The 18,185-nt window shown below is 44.0% G+C and overlaps 1 protein-coding gene across 1 annotated transcript in view; it reads left to right on the top strand.

The window, feature by feature from the left end:
- The first annotated feature begins 871 nt into the window (after positions 1 to 871).
- Positions 872 to 18,185, top strand: part of NSMCE2 (non-SMC element 2, MMS21 homolog (S. cerevisiae)) — a 282,320-nt gene continuing 265,006 nt past the window's right edge. The window contains exon 1 of the mRNA XM_006879296.1: positions 872 to 1,022. Within this exon, the coding sequence (XP_006879358.1) occupies positions 872 to 1,022 (151 nt within the window). The remainder of the gene's footprint in view (positions 1,023 to 18,185) is intronic.

The raw sequence follows: 18,185 nt of genomic DNA, 5'->3' as shown, positions 1-18,185 counted from the left end.
GTATCAGACGCACCTTAGTCTCCAGAGATACACCATTGCTCTTCAGCACTTTGGAGAGGTAAAAACCAAGAACAGCAGCAGCAGAAACAACTTTGCAGTCTTGAGCACAGAACGTTGATACAAGTGTTCACAGAACCAAGATCAAGGGCACAAATCATGTTGTCACCTACAGTAAGCAAGCTCTCAATCAAGTCAATAAAGCCATTTACACACCCTCTCCCTCCTCCCTCTCTTCCCACTCCCATCTCCTTCTGCTCCCCCTCCACTTTTCCCTCTCCCTCTCTTCTCTCTGAAGACAGTTCTTTGATGTCTTAGTTACTTGGTGGTAACCACAGATAGCACACAAATGGATGAATATAAAGAACAAATTATTTAGGCCATCCATAGGAGTCTTGAGTCTAATCTTGGAGGCTGGAAGTTCAGATTGGCACCTGAGCTCTTGGGGAGGGTCCATCGTTGTTGGCAGCCCCAGTAGAGGATAGTCACGTGATTCCCCTTATCTCTATTGATTAGCCACTACTGAGAAGCGATTAGGTTGAGGATCTCCCTTGCTTTGGTATCACCTGATATTAATAACAGAATACTTCTTTCTAAATAGAATCATTCTTATGGGCTCAGAGGTTAAAACCACAGCATAAAATTTTAGGGAACACAGTCCCACCCATGATACCCTCACCATGTCACAGATTCTTCAAAATCATATTTCTTGTGCAAATTAATGGCACCTTCTCAAGGGACAGAGAATTTAGGTAGTGTATTAGTTGCAGAATATTGAAAACAATCATTTGAATGTTTGCAGCTGTTTTCCTATGTTATTCTGGCTTATAAATCTTATATCATTGTCTTTGAAAACTTAGGTTATAATTTCAAGATGCCTGGGCGTTCAAGTTCAGGTTCCACTGGCCTCATCTCCTTCAGCGGCGTGGAGTCGGCGCTCTCCACTTTAAAGAACTTCCAGGCCTGTATCAGCTCGGGAATGGACGCTGCTTCTGGGGTTGCCTTGGATCTCGTGGAAACCCAGAGTAAGTAGGACTTGAACTTCTTTCTCTCGTGCGCTTTGCGGTAACGCTGTGTGGCAGCGTTGGTCTCGATACTAGACACTGCTCACCTTTTGAATGGCATTGGGACTTCTGAGGGTCATTTAGTCCCCGTGGGCATTTATCTCCTCATCGTGTTCCACTTCCCACATAGTGTTGTGCTGAGACAAATCTTTTCACGTGTGACCAAGCAGTGGTACTGCACTGGAAGCCGCACCGGGAGCCCCAGGCCGACAAAGACATGAGGGACGCTCCTTCACATGGAGTCGCCGCAGCGGCCACTGTGGGCTGCTTCTTTTTTTTTTTTTATGTATATATTTAATATCGTTTAGTAAATTTAAGGACCAGAGCTTAGAAGGGGTTGTGAATTGAAATGCAGAGCGAGGATGGGTAAGTTTTCAGTCTGTTTGAGCCCAAGTAAGCCACTAATTCATTGGTGTACAGATGAGTTACAAGTTTCCTTCAAGCTGCTTCAGGACTAGCTGGGGAGTCAGAGACGTATATGATAGTTTTGCTCGTTGTTGTTGTTACTGTTGCGTCCCTTTGAGTCAGAACCATCCCGTAGCTGACTCTGCAGTGAGTTTTCAGAGACTGTAAATCGAATGGGAGGAGATTGCCCATCCTTCTCCCATGGAGCGACTGGTGGATGCAAACCACATGCACAGGGGATTGCAGTGCGGCTTCTTCACTAGTAGGCGATGCTTGGTCAAGGAGCTTGAACCTTGGCATTGGCCATGGGGGAGGAATATAGCCCATGACCCCAGGTAGAGCGGCTGTCGTCATGGCAGTACCGAGGCTGCCATGCAGCAGCAGTGACCCACGGGGCGGTTATTACAGCAGCCCAGGGGAGAGAAGGATTCATTTCCAGGGGTGGTTGAGACGAGGTGGGCTTGGCCTGTATGTTTCTATCTTAACGATAGCCTTCTATCCCTCTGTCCTTCTATCCTTCTGTCCTTGCTGTCATACTGGCAGGAGAGTGTGTGAGGAAGAGCAAGGCTCTAGCTTTGCCTCTTTGCTCCATCACTTACTATTTTTATGACCTTGGGCAAGTGTCACAATAACCTCTGTTGGTCTCACATTGTTCATCTATAGAAGATGTGGGATTACATGAGATAATCCTTGTAAAGTTCTTTGATTAGTACTTGGTTCTTCTAAGTGCCCAGTTAATGTTAGCTAGTTTTTAAATGGCTTCATTTTTTTATATTCTTTTTTAAAAATTTTATTTTATTTTATTAGTGTGTGTGTGTGTGTGTGTGTGTGTGTGTGTGTGTGTGTGTGTGTGTGTGTGTGTGTGTGTGAAATCGGATCTGACTGGTACAGGAGAAGATTGTTCCTCGTTCTCCAGCAGAGCATCTGGTGGATTTGAACTGTGCACCTCTGGGATTGCAGTACACCTCCTTGCCACTAGGCTACCAGAGCGTGCCAATTTTTTTTATATTCTATAAGTAACCATTCGTTTAGGGAACCCCTGGTAGCACAGTAGTTGAAAGCAGTTGGCTACTAACCGAGAGATTGGCATAAATAGTCTGATTAAGCCATTACTTTTTATTGTAAATTGGTTCTGTGATTTTAATGGCATTTGCAGACAGTATCACACGGCAGCTGCATTTTTGTTGCAAATGTTACCTGATCTGTCATTATTTTTGGTGTGTTGGGATGAGATCACGTCTCGGCAGCCTCGGCTCTCTTGCACTTTGCTGGTAGTGAACTTGGCTTGAGCGTTCTCATGTTTGACCACTCCACACTCTCTTGGCTTCACTTCGTGTGTCTATAAAGACAGACGTGTTTGGTCAGCTCCAAGCAGAGAAAGAAACCGGGCCGCTTTGGGCCCACTGGACGGGCCATTGATGGTCTACTTCCAGGCGTGTCACAACCTGAAAATAGACCGCTCTTGGATTAAGTGAATGCTGTCAGATTTCCTGTTTCATGTAAAAAAATAAAACAGACAAGAAAACTCAGCTCTGCTGATTTGATCCCGACTCCCCGCAGCCCTGTAGGACAGAGTGGGGCTTCTGTGGGAGTCCCGAGGCTGCAGACTGCACAGGAGCAGATTGCCACGTCTTCCTCTCGTGGAGCAGACACTGAGAGGCTCTCCTTACCAACCTTTCAGTTAGCAGCTAAGCACTATCAAAAAGTAAAAAAAAAAACTCCAGGCTGAGTCGATTCCGACTGTGAGTCTCCAGGCCACAGTAGAACTCCCTAGAGTTTCTAAAGCTGTAAATCTTAACTGAAGCGACTGCCACGTCTTTGATCTGCAGAGCAGCTGGTGGGTTTGAACTTCCAGCCTTCTCATGAGCAGCCGGATACATAACCACTGTGTCATCAGGGTTCCTGCCTGCTTCATATGTTGTTGTGATTATGTGCTGTTGAGTTGAGTACAGCTCATAGCAACCCTGTGACACATCTGAACGCTGTCCTGTCTCGCACCATCTTCATCATCTGAGCCACCTGAGCCCATTGCAGCAGTCAGTGTCATTCCATCTTGTGAATGATCTTCCTCTTTAGTTGATGCCCCACTTTTCCAAGCATGATATCCCTTTTTGAGGAATAGCTTCTCCTAACAACCTGCCCAGACTACGTGAGACAAGACTCCACCATCCTTGCCTCTACAGAGCACTGGGGCTACCTTCTGTTTCATATTGTTGTATGCTGTCAAGTCAGAACCAACCAGTGACCTTCCAGTGGGTTTTCAGAGACAGTTAATCACACAGAGGGAGATTGCCCGTACTTTTTTTGTGGGGCTGCTGGTGGATTTGAACTGTGTTCCTTTGGGATTGCAGCACAGCTTCTTACACTAACTAGACTACCAGAGCTCTAAGTGATTTCTGTGAGTGGATGAGTCTGTTCTTTCATGCAGCCAAAATTTTATTTCCTGGCTAAGAGCCATCGTCTTTGTAGATCTGTTTCCTTTTTTTTGGTTACTATTGTTCATTCGAAAACGGCCAGAACACCAAATAGACTACTGTCAGAAGTTCAAGCTGGATTTAGAAGAGGCTGTGGCACCAGGGAAATCATTGCTGATGTCAGGTAGATACTGGCCTGAGAGCAAAGAATACTACGAGAATATCTGTTTGGGCTTTATTGACACTTTATTTATTAATGCTTATTTTTTAGTATGTCAATAATTTATTAACACTTTGTTTATTAACACTTATTGCAGAGGATCAAACACTGCAGCCTGCAATATAGATTACATGTCAACGTCAAGAAAACAAAAATTCGCACCACTGGACTGATAAATGACATTATAATAAATTGAGAAAAGATTGAAACTGTCAACAACTTCATCTTGACTTGGATCCACAGTTAATACACTTGGTACCAGCAGTCAGGAGGTCAGGAGAAGTATTGCATTGGGAATGTCAGCTAGGGACCTCTCAAAATTACTGAAGGGCACTGATGCTAGTTTGAGGGCTAAGGTGAATTTGATTCAGACCATGATCTTTGCAGTCACTTATTATGCTGCTGAGAGCTCGTCAGTGAATAAGAATGACAGAAGGAAAATTGATGCCTTTGAGCTGTGGTCTTGAAGAACAGTACTGAACATCCCATGAACTACCAAAGAAACAAGTATGGTTTGGAGAAGGTACAGCCAGAATGCTCCTTAGAGGCAGGGATTGTGAAGCTTTGTCTCACGTGCTTTGGCCGTGTTGCTAGGAGAAGCTGTTCCTCAGAGAAGGACATCATGCTTGGAAAGATAGGGGCGGGGGCGGGGGCAAGGGAGAGGAAGACCCTCAATCAGATGGATCGACACAGTGACTGCTACAGTGGGCTCGTGTGTTGTCAGATTGTGAGGATGACACAGGCTAGGACGGGGTTCAGATCTGGTGTTCAGAGGGTCGCTGTGAGTTGTATTTGACTTGATGGCACTGAACAACAAAAACAACATAGTTCCCACTCAGCCAAGAAACAGGCTTTCATTTTGTGACAGTTATTTCAGAGCTGGTGAATGAAGAGTGGCCATGAGATTAGAAATTACTTGGTCATAAAGGTTTGTGGGCCTTACAAATCCTTCACCTTTCAAATTTGCAAATTACATATTAAACATTTATTTAGTTGAGTAAATAATTCAAAGTATGGGTGCTTTGAGTTATGTTCCAGCTTTACTCTTAGATCTAAATAATTAGGAATCAACAAATGCTGATGAGGTTGTGGAGAAACTGGAACCCTTATTCACTGTTGGTGGGAGTGTAAAATGGTGCAACCACTGTGGAAGGTGGTGTTCGCTTTCTCAAAAAGTTACAAATAGAGATACCATTTGATCCAGCAATTCCACTACTGGGAATATACCCCATAGAGACCATAACTGACATCCAAGCAGATATATGCACATCTGTGTTTATCGCGGATTTGTTCACAATAGCAAAGAGTTGGAAACAACCTAAGTGCCCATCAACAAATGAATGTATAGAGAAGCTGTGGTATATTCACACAATATTATGCAGCATTGGAGAACAAAGAACTCATGAAATACGATACAAAATAGGTGACCATGGAGGATATTTTGCTGAGTGAAATATCTCAGTCACAAAAAGACAAATACTGCATAGTGCCACTGTTATAAAACATGGGCGTTGGGGAAAACTAAGAAAAGAGGGGATAGATAGTGTACACAGCATTGAAACAGATAAGGGAGAGAACTGTATAAAAGGAATATATGATTAGGTATTATATTGGCATGATGAGTCTGGAATAAAAGCTGCGTAGTAAAGTGGACTGGAGGGTGGGAACTGTATAACAAGGAAAGAATCTTCTGAAGAAAAAAGCAAATTTGGTGGGGGGAGCAGGGAGGAGAATGTACAGTAATGAGTGACTGGAAATCCAAGTCCTCTCTTAATTTTCATTAAAATATCAATTAAAAAAAATCTAAATAACTAGGTGATTATGGGGAGGGGATAACCCAGAAAATTATTACCTGTCATCTTACCACTCATAACCTTATTTATAAAAAAGAGATAATGAAATATTTCCTATTAAAAATGTTTTGAAAATGGCATCATAATTCTGTCTGCTCGTGCGACCAACCTGACCTGTCCAGAACCTATTTTCCTACCATGGCATTATAGATTTACACCGTGTTATTGTGTATTTTTCTGTCTGGTGAGCTACTGCTTGCAAGCAGCCTCAAGTTCAATGGCAGGGTTTCTTTTTGGCTTTGATCCTGGGCTTTATCCTGGGATTACGCTCTTGAACAGAAGCAGTTTTTAGAAGTAGGTCATTATCCTAGTGATGGTCACAGTGATGATAAATGTAACAGTAGATGACTGAAGCCATGAGCCCAGGCTTGGGTCTTTATGATTGCTTTGATCACCAGTTCCAGCTGTAAAAGCAAAGCACTATTATAATGTAAATAAATGCAAACGATTGAAAATGTACACTTCATGTATACATACTCGGCCAAACGCCTGAAGTATAAAAGGCAGTGTCTGCAGAGTATCAGAAACCCAGCTCTCTAGAAAAACTGGATTCTTCGACAGATGTCTTCTTGCTTTTCGGGGTGTCTGGTGCCATCAAGTCTGTGCCCACTCACAGCAACAGAGATTAAAACCCTGCCTGATCCTATGCCGTCTTCTCAACCTAGACGAGGACCCGTTCTTCCAGGCACTTTGTTGATTTCTCTCTAAACATCTTCCTCTTTTGTTGACCCTCCTTTCCACCCCCCACCCCCTCCAAGCATGTTTCCCCTTCTCAAGGAGCCGTCCCCTCCTGTATATATGCCTCCTGGCCCTCAGCATGTAAGACGACGTAGAAGATGGTGCTGAAGCCTCACCATCCTTGCTTGTAGGGAACAAGTGGGTTACACTTCTTTCAAGACAGATTCATTTGCTCTTTGTCGATGCTTGGTACGCTTAGTATTCTTTGTAATCACCTCAATTCAAACTTTCACATGTGCATGAGAAACAACTGAAAAGATCATGATAACATGACTCGGGCCAGGCGTTCCTCAGTCCTTAAGGTTAGGTTCTTGCTCTCCAGCCGTTTCCAGAAGTCCTTGGCAGTTGATTTGTCAGTGCCTTTTGATTTTTGACCACTGCTCCCATAGTGTTGATTGAAGACTCAAGTGAAATGAAGTCCTTGACTTCAGTCTTTTCTCCGTCAACTTGTTGCCATTTAATAGTCCAGTTAGATTTTTGTTTGGGGGTTGGTTGGCTTTTTTTATGTTAAGGTCTAATCTACATTGAGGGATATGGCTGTGCACTTTGTTAATTGACTGCTTTGTAGATTCAGTCTTACTGAAATTAGAGAACCTTCCAATGAGAGGAAGAAAGCCAAGTGTATCAAAAGTATCCTAAGGAAAAATGACCACAGTTGTTTGAGTCAGGACTTGAATGCAGTGACGTGCAAACCATCCCTTTATATTTGTTTGGGCCTGCAGAAAAATTCACTGGATTACATTCATACTCCTTTTTCTCATTATTCTTTCATTTTGTTTAGGGAGTGACAAGGTTGGATGATGTGAATTTCTTCTGAACGTGAAGGGATTCTTTCTTTACCTTGTGTGAATTTGCTACCTGCTTGCCCTATCCTTAGATAAGGAAGGAGCACAGGTTATACAGTGACTAAAGCACTGATATACTATCTGGAGGATGGACAGGTCAGACCCGCCGGCTGCTTCTGGAGGAACGAGGTGACATTCTCTTTCTGTAAAGGTTACAACCTTGATCACCTGGTGGTCAGTTCTGTTCTGTCCTGTAGAGTTGTAAGAGTCAAAATAGATTCTATGGCTATGGGTTTGGTTGTTAAGACGGAATCTACTGAGGAATAGATTTCTTTTCAGTTTATATACTCAGGAGATTACCAGTTCGCCTGTGGGCTTTTAGGTAACATGCTCACCTAAATAATATAAAATGTAGATTAGCAACATCTTCCTCCCTCCTGCTTCCTCCCTAAGACCATCACCTGGCTTCATTTTCCTTCCTATTTACACTCTCTCAAAGGAACCTTGGTGGCATAACGGCAGCATATCAGGCTGCTAACTGAAAGGTCAGTGATGCAAACCCACCCACCGGCTTTCTTCTCCCACTGAGCCCTTGAAACTTGATGAAGGGCCTATGAGTCAGAACTACTTGACACCAGTGGGTTTGTACTCTCTCCCCTAACACACGGCATAATTGCTTTCTGTTTGTATGTGTGTGTTTTTCTGTTGTTTATTTTCTGTCACTGCCTTGAACATAAGTGCTCCCACAGCAGGGATTTTTGTCAGATACACCTCCGTACCTCTGCCCGTTGCCTGGGGAAATGATGGCGTATAAATGGCAGTGCCTACAGAGATAGAAAATCCAGATTGCTAAGATGTGATAGGCATTGTGCAGTTCAGCAGCAAGTATTAATGGAATTCCATGCACTGCCTGGTTGTTTGATAAGTATTTATTAGGAGAGGGTGGTGGTTTTGCCTCCTGCTATGACAGAATAAGACAGGCTCAGATCTGCTGTTCACTGGATCACCAAGAGTCATACCTAACCACAGGGTCAGAAAAGTTCTCTGGAAGGACTTCTGTGGGTAACAAAGTGGCATCTGCTTTCACTTCTTGCTGTCCCTTTGGGAATGCTGGGATGTCAGGGACCTGTTTGTCTCCTCTCTGAGACCCCACTGCCTGACAAGTTAGGAGCTTGATGAGTGATGGATGCATAGATGTTTTGCTCTTCTTAAAATTTTTTCCCCCCTTAGAAGTAGGTAGACTAGCAGGGAGCCCTCGTGGCCTAGTGGCAGGAAGCTGCGCTGCAGTCTCGAAAGCCTGTGGTTCGACCCCACCAGATGCTTCGCTGGAGAAGGAGGAGCAATGTCCTCCTGTGCTAGTGGGATCTGATTCGATGACACACAACAAGGGGAGGAGGGAAACAGTAGGTAGACTAAACAAAAACTTTAAAAAAAATTTAGTATCTTTTTCTTCCCCCCCCCCCTTTTCCTTGTGTACCATCGAATCGGATCTGACTGGTACAGGAAGAAGTTGTCCCTCCGTCTCCAGCAGAACATCTGGTGGATTCAAACCACACACCATCAGAATTGCACTGCATCTTCTTGCCACTAGGCCACCAGAGCTACCAACAAATACTTTTTAAAATGGGAATTATTTGCATAGATTTAAAGACTTTGGTGGCCTAATGAGTTAGGAATTGTGCTGCCAGCCCGAAGGCAGGTAGTTCAGTCTGCAGGAGAAAGATAGGCCGTCTCCAGTGTCATTTGCAGCCTCTGCAAACCTGCTTCAGGGTCGGTCAGCTGTGCTTGGTTACAATTGGATGGCACGTCACAGTGCATAATATGTGTGCAATAAAGAAATGAATGTGTATCCAAGATGCTCCTTAGAGGCAAGGAGAGGAGAACTTGAACATTCATTGGGTGTGTTGTCAGGACGGGACAGTCCTTTGGCAAAGACATCAGGCTTGGAAAGGTGGAGGGTTGGTGAAAAAGAGACCCTCAACTGAGTGGACTGACACAGTGACTGCAGCAATAGGCTCAAGTGTGTCAGAGATGGTGAGGTTGGCACAAGACAGTACAGGGTTCAGATCTTTTGTTCAGAGGGTCACTATGTTGTAGTTGACCCAACAGCCCATAACAACAACAACAACAACAAGGAGATGGTGCTTCGCTCTCACCGTGTAAAGTAATGGCCATATTGGCTTTGTGGCATATGATCTGTTGGTTATCTTTGTTTATTTTTACGTCATATGTTGTTGTTATATGCCATCGAGTCGCTTGTGACTCACAGCCCTAAACCTTACTCTATTCCTTGCTAATCTCACTGTCTCCGACACACCTATCCTCATTACCCCAGTGACTGAATCAGTCAATCTCATCGAGGGTCTTCGTCTCCTGCGCTGTCCGTCCAACCTCCCAAGCATGATGTCCCTCTCCAGGAATTGGTCCCTCCTTGCAACATGTCCAATGTATGTCAGATGAAGCTTTAGAATCCTTGCCTCCAAGGAGCAACCTGGCCTCAGCCTCTCTGGAATGAACTTGTTTGTTCTCCTAGCAGTCCATGGTATATCCAACACTCTTCTCCAGCACCAAAGCTCAAAGACATCAACTCTCCTTCTATCATCCCTAGTCATTGTCCAGCTCTCATTGTTTAATATTAAATTGAATTTAAAGAAATACAAGTATCTTGGTACATTATGGGAGATGATTTAGATGGCTTGTTAAGGTAGTATGTTCTCTTCTAAGACTTGATGGAAAGTAAGTGGGAGAAATTGAGTAGGACAGTGTCAGGCCTGCCCTTTGCCTGATTACAGTGCAGTAGCACAGAGCAGGCGTCCCTTGTCCTTGGGGTGTATTTGTTGCCTTGTAGCCCCTGTAGGACAGAGGAGAACTGCCCCGTCGGGTTTCCAAGACTGGACTTTTTGTGGAGGAGCCCAGATGGCACAGTGTTACGCGCTCACTGCTGCCCCCCAGGCTGACTGATGGTCAAGTCAGCGATGTGGAAAGCTGTGGGAATCTGCGTCTCTGAAGATTTACAGCTTTGGAAATCTTTTGGAATGGTTCCCCTCTGCCTGACATGGTCACCCTTGAGTTGGAACCTTTTGAATGGCAATGGGGTGGCCTTATTATTATTATTATTACTAATTTTCAATGGAAATGTAGAGAGACACACTTTGGATTTCCATTCATTCATTGTTGCACTATTCTCCCTGCTCACCCCTCCCTTCCCAGTACACGTCCCTCTTGGAAAAGCAAAACAAAAATTCTTTCATCGTTTTACAATCCTTCCCCCCAGGTCCACTCCACTATGCAGCTTTCGCTCTGGACTCCTGTCATGACAAAAATACCTAATCACATATCCCTTTTAAACAGTTTTCTCCCTCAACTGTTTCAATGTAGTATACTTTATCCCATCTTTCTCAGTCTCTTCCTAACCCCAATGTCAGTCCTGTTTTACAACAGTGGCACCATGCAGTATTTGTCCTTGTGTGACTGAGATATTTCACTCAGCATAATGTACTCCAGGGTCACCCATTTTGAATAATATTGCATGAGTTCCTTGTTTTCCAATGCAACATAGTATTCCATTGTGTGAATATACCACAGCTTCTCTGTCCATTTGTTTGTTGATGGGCAGGTGTTCTTTTTGTTTTCTGTTTGATTTTTTAAATCCTTTGCGAGGCCAACTGAAAAATTTTTCATTTGGTGCATTCAAACCACTCTTCCTTCAATTAGCAGATAAATGCTTTGACTATCACATTACCAGAGCACCTTTTAGTCTGTCTTAGGTTCCTTCTCATTAAAAAGGAAAGTCCATACTCTTCTTCTTTCTTGGGTTTTCATCAGGCGAGTCTTCCTGGAACAGCTATTGTGTTGTTGTTATGTGTCATCAAGTCAGTTCCCCCTCCGTGACCTCATCTGTGCACGTCAGCATAAAACACCACCCAGCCCTGTGCCCTTCTCACAGCCACCTTTGGATTTGAGCCCCTTGCCTCAGCCCCTGGGCCACTCCTCGCTGAGACCCTTCCTCTTTTTTGTTAATCACCCATCAAGCCTTATTTCCTTCTCCAGGGACAAGGTACGTGAGATGAAGTCTTGCCATTTTTCCCTTCCAAGGAGCATGTGGGCTGCCCTTCTGCCAAGATAGACTTTTGAGTGACTAGGTTTTGTCTTTGTTTCCTAGCTGTTTGGCCGAATGCACCACTGGGTGGCACCAGAGCACTTCTGTTGAGGTAGACACGAGCCTAACTGCCTGATGCTTGTTGATTGCAGTTTTGGGTTGTGTAAAAGCTACAATCATGAAATTACTGATATTTAGTAACTTTGAGCCTGAATTAGCACATATATGTGTAGATAGAGAAAGTAGAAATATGTTGATTCTCTCAGTCAGTCTACTGGCAAGAAGCCATGCTGCAATCACAAAGGCACACAGCTCAAATCCACCAGCTTCTCTTATCAGATGGACAGTTTGCTTCCAAGTAACTTCCTACCTTTTAAAACTCACTGGAGAGTCAGCTATGGGTCACTTCTGACTTGAGGACACGCAACAACAACAATAGCTACAATCTGAAAGTACTAGCATTTAGTAACTTGGAACCTGAATTAGCCTAGATAATAGATAGATGGATGATAGATAGATGATAGATAGATAGATAGGCCAGCAGGTGGGTGGGTAAGTAGGTAGATGGATGGATAGATTAAGTAGAAGCATGTAGCTCAGACCAGAGCCACTACAGGACTATTAAGATTACAGCATGTTAAGTTTAACCCTTCTAAGAATATACTTCTCATTCCCACTGGCCTTATTTACAGCTATCTAGAGTATTCAGGTTCATTTACTAGTAATAGAGAGATGTCACAAAAAAAGGAAAAAGTATCCATTTCATATAAATAATAAGTGGAAAAAAATAGTATTTACATTCTAAATGGATCTTGATTTTATTGTTGAGCACCTTTAAAAAGCACCTTCAAGGGATTTACATGTACGCTTACACAAATATCAGATAATTGTGTCCTCTTAACCATTGGATTAGTTGTGTTTGTCCAGACAGTTTTGGGATGTTGAAAAGTGTGAAATGTAATTTCCTTTCCTAATGGCTTCAGACAGCTTTAGTTTGCTTGGCTCCACAATCAACACTCTTGGCACCAGCAGCCAGGAAATTAAAAGACGTATTACATTGGGAAAGTTGGCTGTGAGATACCTCTCCAAAGTGCTGAAGAGCAGTGATGTCAGTCTGGAGACTAAAGTGTGCCTAATACAGGCCATGCTATGCATCAGAGATGGCTAGAGAGCATAGAAGGAGAATTGATGCCTTTGAGCTGTGATGGTGAACAGTATTAACTATATCATGGACTGCTAAGAGAACAAACAGGTTTGTTTTGGATAGGGTTAAACCAGGCTGCTCCTTGGAGGCAAGGATTCTGAGGCTTCGTCTGACATGCTTTGGACATGTTTCAAGGAGGGACCAGTCCTTGGCGAGGGACAGTGCAGGAGAGGAAGACCCTCGATGAGATGGATTGATTCAGTGACTGATGTAGGTGGGTAGGTGTGTCAGAGACAATAAGATTGGCTCAGGACAGAGCAGGGTTTAGGGATGTACACTGTGAATCGCAGGCAACTCGACAGCATATAACAACAACTTGGTCGGAACGTGGCATCCTTTCCTTCTTAAGAGCTATTGAGAGGAAAGTTCTAGCGGCTGCTGGCCTCACCTCACCTCGTGTTATCGTGGAGTCTCAGTCCATAAATTCCCAAACATTCCAACACCTCCAGGTTCCTTTCTTCTTCTGACTGTAGCACCCGTGAACTTGGCCTGGTGTCTCTGCGTGATGGGAATAATTGCTTGCTGTGTTCTCCCATTGGTAAACTCTCCTGTGCCCAGTGGGGTATCACTTTTTGAGATAGTAAATGAGTCATATTTCTGTTTTTAAAACAAGATGTCTAATATCTGAAGACCTTCTGGGCTTTTCTGGACTCTTGAGAATCTTTTTTCAGTTGACTCTGGGTTTTTATCTTTGGAACAGGGATTGAATTAGGTTGCAGTGACCTCAGCGGTTATAAAAATGACTATGACAGAAAAAAACTGGAATTAGACTCAGAACACGACTAGAGATTGATCATGTATTTTAATCACTGGGAAGAATAAGATGAGCTTAATGCTAAGCAAAGCTGGCCAGCCGTAGCCAAAGTGGAACAGGCTTTCAGATCATTTTAAAAATATCATGTTCTTCTTTGAGAGGCATAAAGTTTCTTGTCGTGCATAAACAGAAAGGGGCTTTTAATTGGCTGGTGATTAGTATAGTTGAATCCAACCTGATTATTCTGGAGATTATTTTACTTTGTAGACCTTTCTTCCTAATACTTTACATATAGGAATAGAATTTTGTATTTGTGTTCGATAAATGTAAGGGGAGGTCCAAAAAAAGAATTAAATTTTTTTTAGGATTCTCATTAAAAGGTAAAAGGACTCCCTGCCATTGAGTCACATTGACTGTCGGATAGAATGGGACTGCATGGGGGTTTTTCAAGGTATTAAATCTTTCCAGAAGCAGAAGGCCTCATTTCTCCTCTGCAGTGTGACTGGTGAGTTCAAACCACTGACCTTTGGATTAGCAGCCAAGTGCATGAAACACTCTGCCTCCAGGACTGCTTAAGAAGAAATGAAGTCATTTTCATAATGGTACTTTTAGCCGAATGTATCTAAAATATGATTTTGCAGTGTAAGCAATTGACGTGGAATGGTTGAGGAGCTGTTTTCCATTTCTGCATGAACTAAATTGAGCCTTTCACTGTGTATCTCAGTCCAGAGTGGCCACACCTCTCGTGGTCACTGACTTCATGTGGCGAAAGGGGCCTGGAATAGACAGCAGGTGCACCCGCACTTCACGTTCCATCCACTGTGTCAGAGAAGAGCCGGAAAGGAAATGCAGGTCTCAGTCAGTGAGGTCCGCAGCACTGTAGCCGTGGGTGGGTATGCAGATTGACGTCAGTGGTGAAACAAGATGGCATTACCTATTGATTGCTTCTCAATAGTGATCAATATTGAGGTTCCCCCCCACTGTGTAACCGGCTTAAAAAGACTCACTTCTCAGGGCCCTACAGATGGTCAGAATGGCCTGCGCTAGTGGGACACCACATCGAGGTAGAGCTTTCTTAGTTTGTAGTTGATGTGCTAAGTTAGAGACGTGTGTATTGGTTGGACAAACCAGAGAAATGGAAACGTCTTCAGCTGCAGCAGCCAGAAACTCCCTCATTGCTGTAAACACTCTGGCCTGTCAGCAGCTGACCTTGGAAATGCTAATTTGCTTGTCCCTGGGTGCTGCTCTGGGCACTTGATTTCCATCTGTGGGTGGGGGTCATGAACTGAATTTGGAGAACTGGAGGCCCTTGGGGCTTGCTCCAAACAGATGTGCGTCTTACTTCATCTTTACATGTGATCAAGTTGCAAGAGGCATGGGCCTGGTATACATTTGCTTGAAGGCTTTTGAGATTCAAATGCTTGGACTGAGTTGAGGGGGAGCTTTGTTTACCCTTTGATCTGCCTCCTCCTGCTTAAAGGCCCATCTGCCAATCACCAGGTGAGTGATGTAGACCCACCGGCCAGTCCCGTGGAGGAAGATGTGAGGTCAGCTTCTATTTTCAGCCTTGGGGAGCCTTTGGGTCACACTGCTCTGTCCTGTGGAGTTTCTTTGAGTTGGAATTGACTCAGCAGTAGTGGATTTTTATATACACACATGCACACCCAGTGTTTAATGTTGCTGTTAGTTGCTGTCAAGTTAATTCCAGCTCGTGAAGACACTGTTATGTGCAGAGTGGAAATGCACCCCAAGCTTTCAAGTTATAACTTTCAGAAGCAAAGCAACAAACCTCACTGTTTATTTTAAAAGCTGCCTTTTTTGACTCACGGTCAAGCAATGATACTTATGCCACGCAGGGGGGAGAGGGAGAGAGAAGGGGGATGAGAAAGGAGGAGAGAGAGGGAGGGAGAGAGAGAGAGAGAGAGTGCCTGCGCCTGCGCACAAATGTGTACACCTGTCAACAACAGATCTGACCCCTGACCTATCCTGCGCCATCCTCATCATCTCTCCACTTGATCCCATCGCTGCAGTAACCGTGTCCATCTCACCGAGGGTCTTTTTCACTTTCCTTTTTTATTTCGCTTCCACCTTTCCAAGCATAGTGGACCCTTCCAAGGAATAGCTTTTCTTAGCAACATTTCCAAAGTATGAGAGTTGAAACTTTGCCATCTTTGCCTCCAAGGAGCATTCTGGCTGATACCTAATAACTTTTACGTTTAACAATATTTCGCTCTTTACTCATTTACCACTGAATTGGACCCAACTCATAATTAACTTTGCATTGGGTTTTTGGAGGCTGTAGAGCACATGGTAGGACCATCTTCCTCCCTCAGAGTGGCTGATGGATTCGAACTTCCAGAGAAGCAGTGCCTGTAGGCCATGCCTTCAGAGCTTCCATGGGAAGCACCTGTAGGCAAGTTGTTTGTTGTTAAGTGCTGTCGAGTGGTAGGCAACTCATAGCTGAACACTTGTATAAATAACTTTCATAGTTTCTCCAAATTCATAGAGTTTCCGGAGGCAAGCTGTTTCGGAAGTGGATGCCACTCCTGCTTCCAAGCTTGTTTTAATTGGGGAGCTCCGCTAAACACTGTGTACCATAGGTAACCATTATCACATTTGACACGTCTCTCCCATTTGTCAATCACCAGATCTACTCATGTCTACTCCTGATAAACTCTTAACAAATTATAGAAAAGAACTGCCAAACTTGATGTAGGAAGGTTACCAAAAATGTAACACAAATGTTGGATTAGAAGGCTACCTCACTACTCTCCCGAAAGCAGCTCAGTGCCTTTGAGCCAGAATTGACTCGTGGCTGACCGTGCATTGACTTTCAGAGGTTGATTATCCCTCTTCCTTCTTTGAAGCCACTGTGGAGCCGAACCACTAGAGAAGCATGCTACCTTTGGATTCACCACATAACTCTCTACAGACTACACCATGTTTAGCACCATTTCTATCAGTGTTCATGGTATCACCGGCTTTGCCCCTCCATGCACGCTGTGACTCTAGTGGTAGGAATTTGGTGGAGTTTCTGTGTCAAGAATCCTTGGGTTTGTTCACATGACTACTTTCTAGAATACTGTCTCCCTGCTGAATGCTGAAGGATTCTTTGGTGTACTGCATTATGTCTTGGGCTGCAAACCAAAAGGTTCATGGTTTGAATCCTCAGCTGCCGCATGGGAGCCTGATGGGCTTCGTTTCATCATTTCATTAGCTCTGACCTGAGGACTGATATCAAAGCTATCAGATGTTTGCTCTCTAAACCGGCACGTTCGCGTGAGGATTTACAGCTCAGCAACCTGATGGCGGGACCTCGTGAATGGGAATAAACTCAACTCCCGTAGGTTGGGGGTTTGTCTACTGCCTAGAGGGTGACTCCAAGGCCGAGCGGGTTTTCTGGTTTTGTTTTTCTGCAGGCCTTTTTCTTCCCTTTTGCCCCAGCTGCTCTTGGTCTCTTCTCTGGTCCTTCTGTATTTACTGTGCGTCCATCCAGCACAGCAATAACACAGTTACTTGTTTAGAAGTCTGCACTGGCACCACCAGATCCTGGAGTATGAAAAGGCTGGTGAAGACTATCCTGTTTCCCAGCCTGGTCTTGGCTTTGTGTTCTCTGTCGCAATTCTTGGGTTTGGCCATCGTGATTGGAAAGCAGCCATAGACAATATAGAAATGGGTGGGTGTGGTTTGGCCAGCAGTAAGCTGTGCATTATAAACTGCCTGCAGAATTGGTGGACGGCTTTCAAAAGGGGCTGTGCTCGTCCACAGTGCATCAGGGCCCCAGTCTCTCTACAGCCTCCACACACTGGTTATTCTTTGTCTTTTTCTCCGTAGCCCTCCTGTTATTGCTGTTAGGTGCCGTCCAGTTGAGTATGACTCATAGCAACCCAGTGAACAGCAGATCTGAGTCTTGCCCTGTCCCGTGCCATCCTCCCCATCTCTGATACACTTGAAACCTTGGTTACAGTCACCAGATCAATTCGTCTTACGGAGAGTCTTCCTCTCTTTCTCCGGCCTTCCACCTTTCCAAGCATGAAATCTCTTTCCAAGGAATAGCTTGGCCTAGAACATGTCCAAAGAATGAGAGATGCAGCTTTGCTTTTCCAAGACATACCTATTTGTGGTTTTTTTTTGGCAGTCCATGGGGTATTCAGTGCTCTTCTCCAGTGCCACAACTCACAGGCATCAGTTTTTTTTCTACCATCCTTATTCATTATCTAGTTCTCAGACACATAGCAAGTGATTGAAAAGTGCCTGAATCAGGCACACCTTAGTCTTCAACTGGCATAGTTGCTCTTCAATATTTTGTTGGTTTTTAAAATTTTTTAAAACTTATTTGCTCATCAATATTTTGGAGAGATCCCTGACAATGGCCTTGCCCAGAGCAATACATCTCCTTACCTCCTGATTTCTGGTATCAAGGGTATTGATTGTGGATCTAAGTAAGATGAAATCAGTGACAGTTTCAATCTTTTTTCCATCTATCGTGATGTTGCCCATTGGCCCAGTGGTAAGGATCTTCGTTTTCTTGATGTTGAGATGTAATCCATATTGAAGGTTGCAGTATTTGATCTTTTACTGCAAGCATTTCAAGTCTTCCTCACTTTCAGCAAGCAAGGTTTTGTCATCTGCTTAATGTAGGTTGTTGAGGA

This window comes from Elephantulus edwardii, unplaced genomic scaffold, assembly GCF_000299155.1.
Source record: "Elephantulus edwardii isolate Elephantulus edwardi_28Jun2011 unplaced genomic scaffold, EleEdw1.0 scaffold00003, whole genome shotgun sequence".
NCBI lineage: Eukaryota > Metazoa > Chordata > Mammalia > Macroscelidea > Macroscelididae > Elephantulus > Elephantulus edwardii.
The sequence above is the reverse complement of the archived record's forward strand: the minus strand, read 5'-3'. Positions and strand labels throughout refer to the sequence as shown.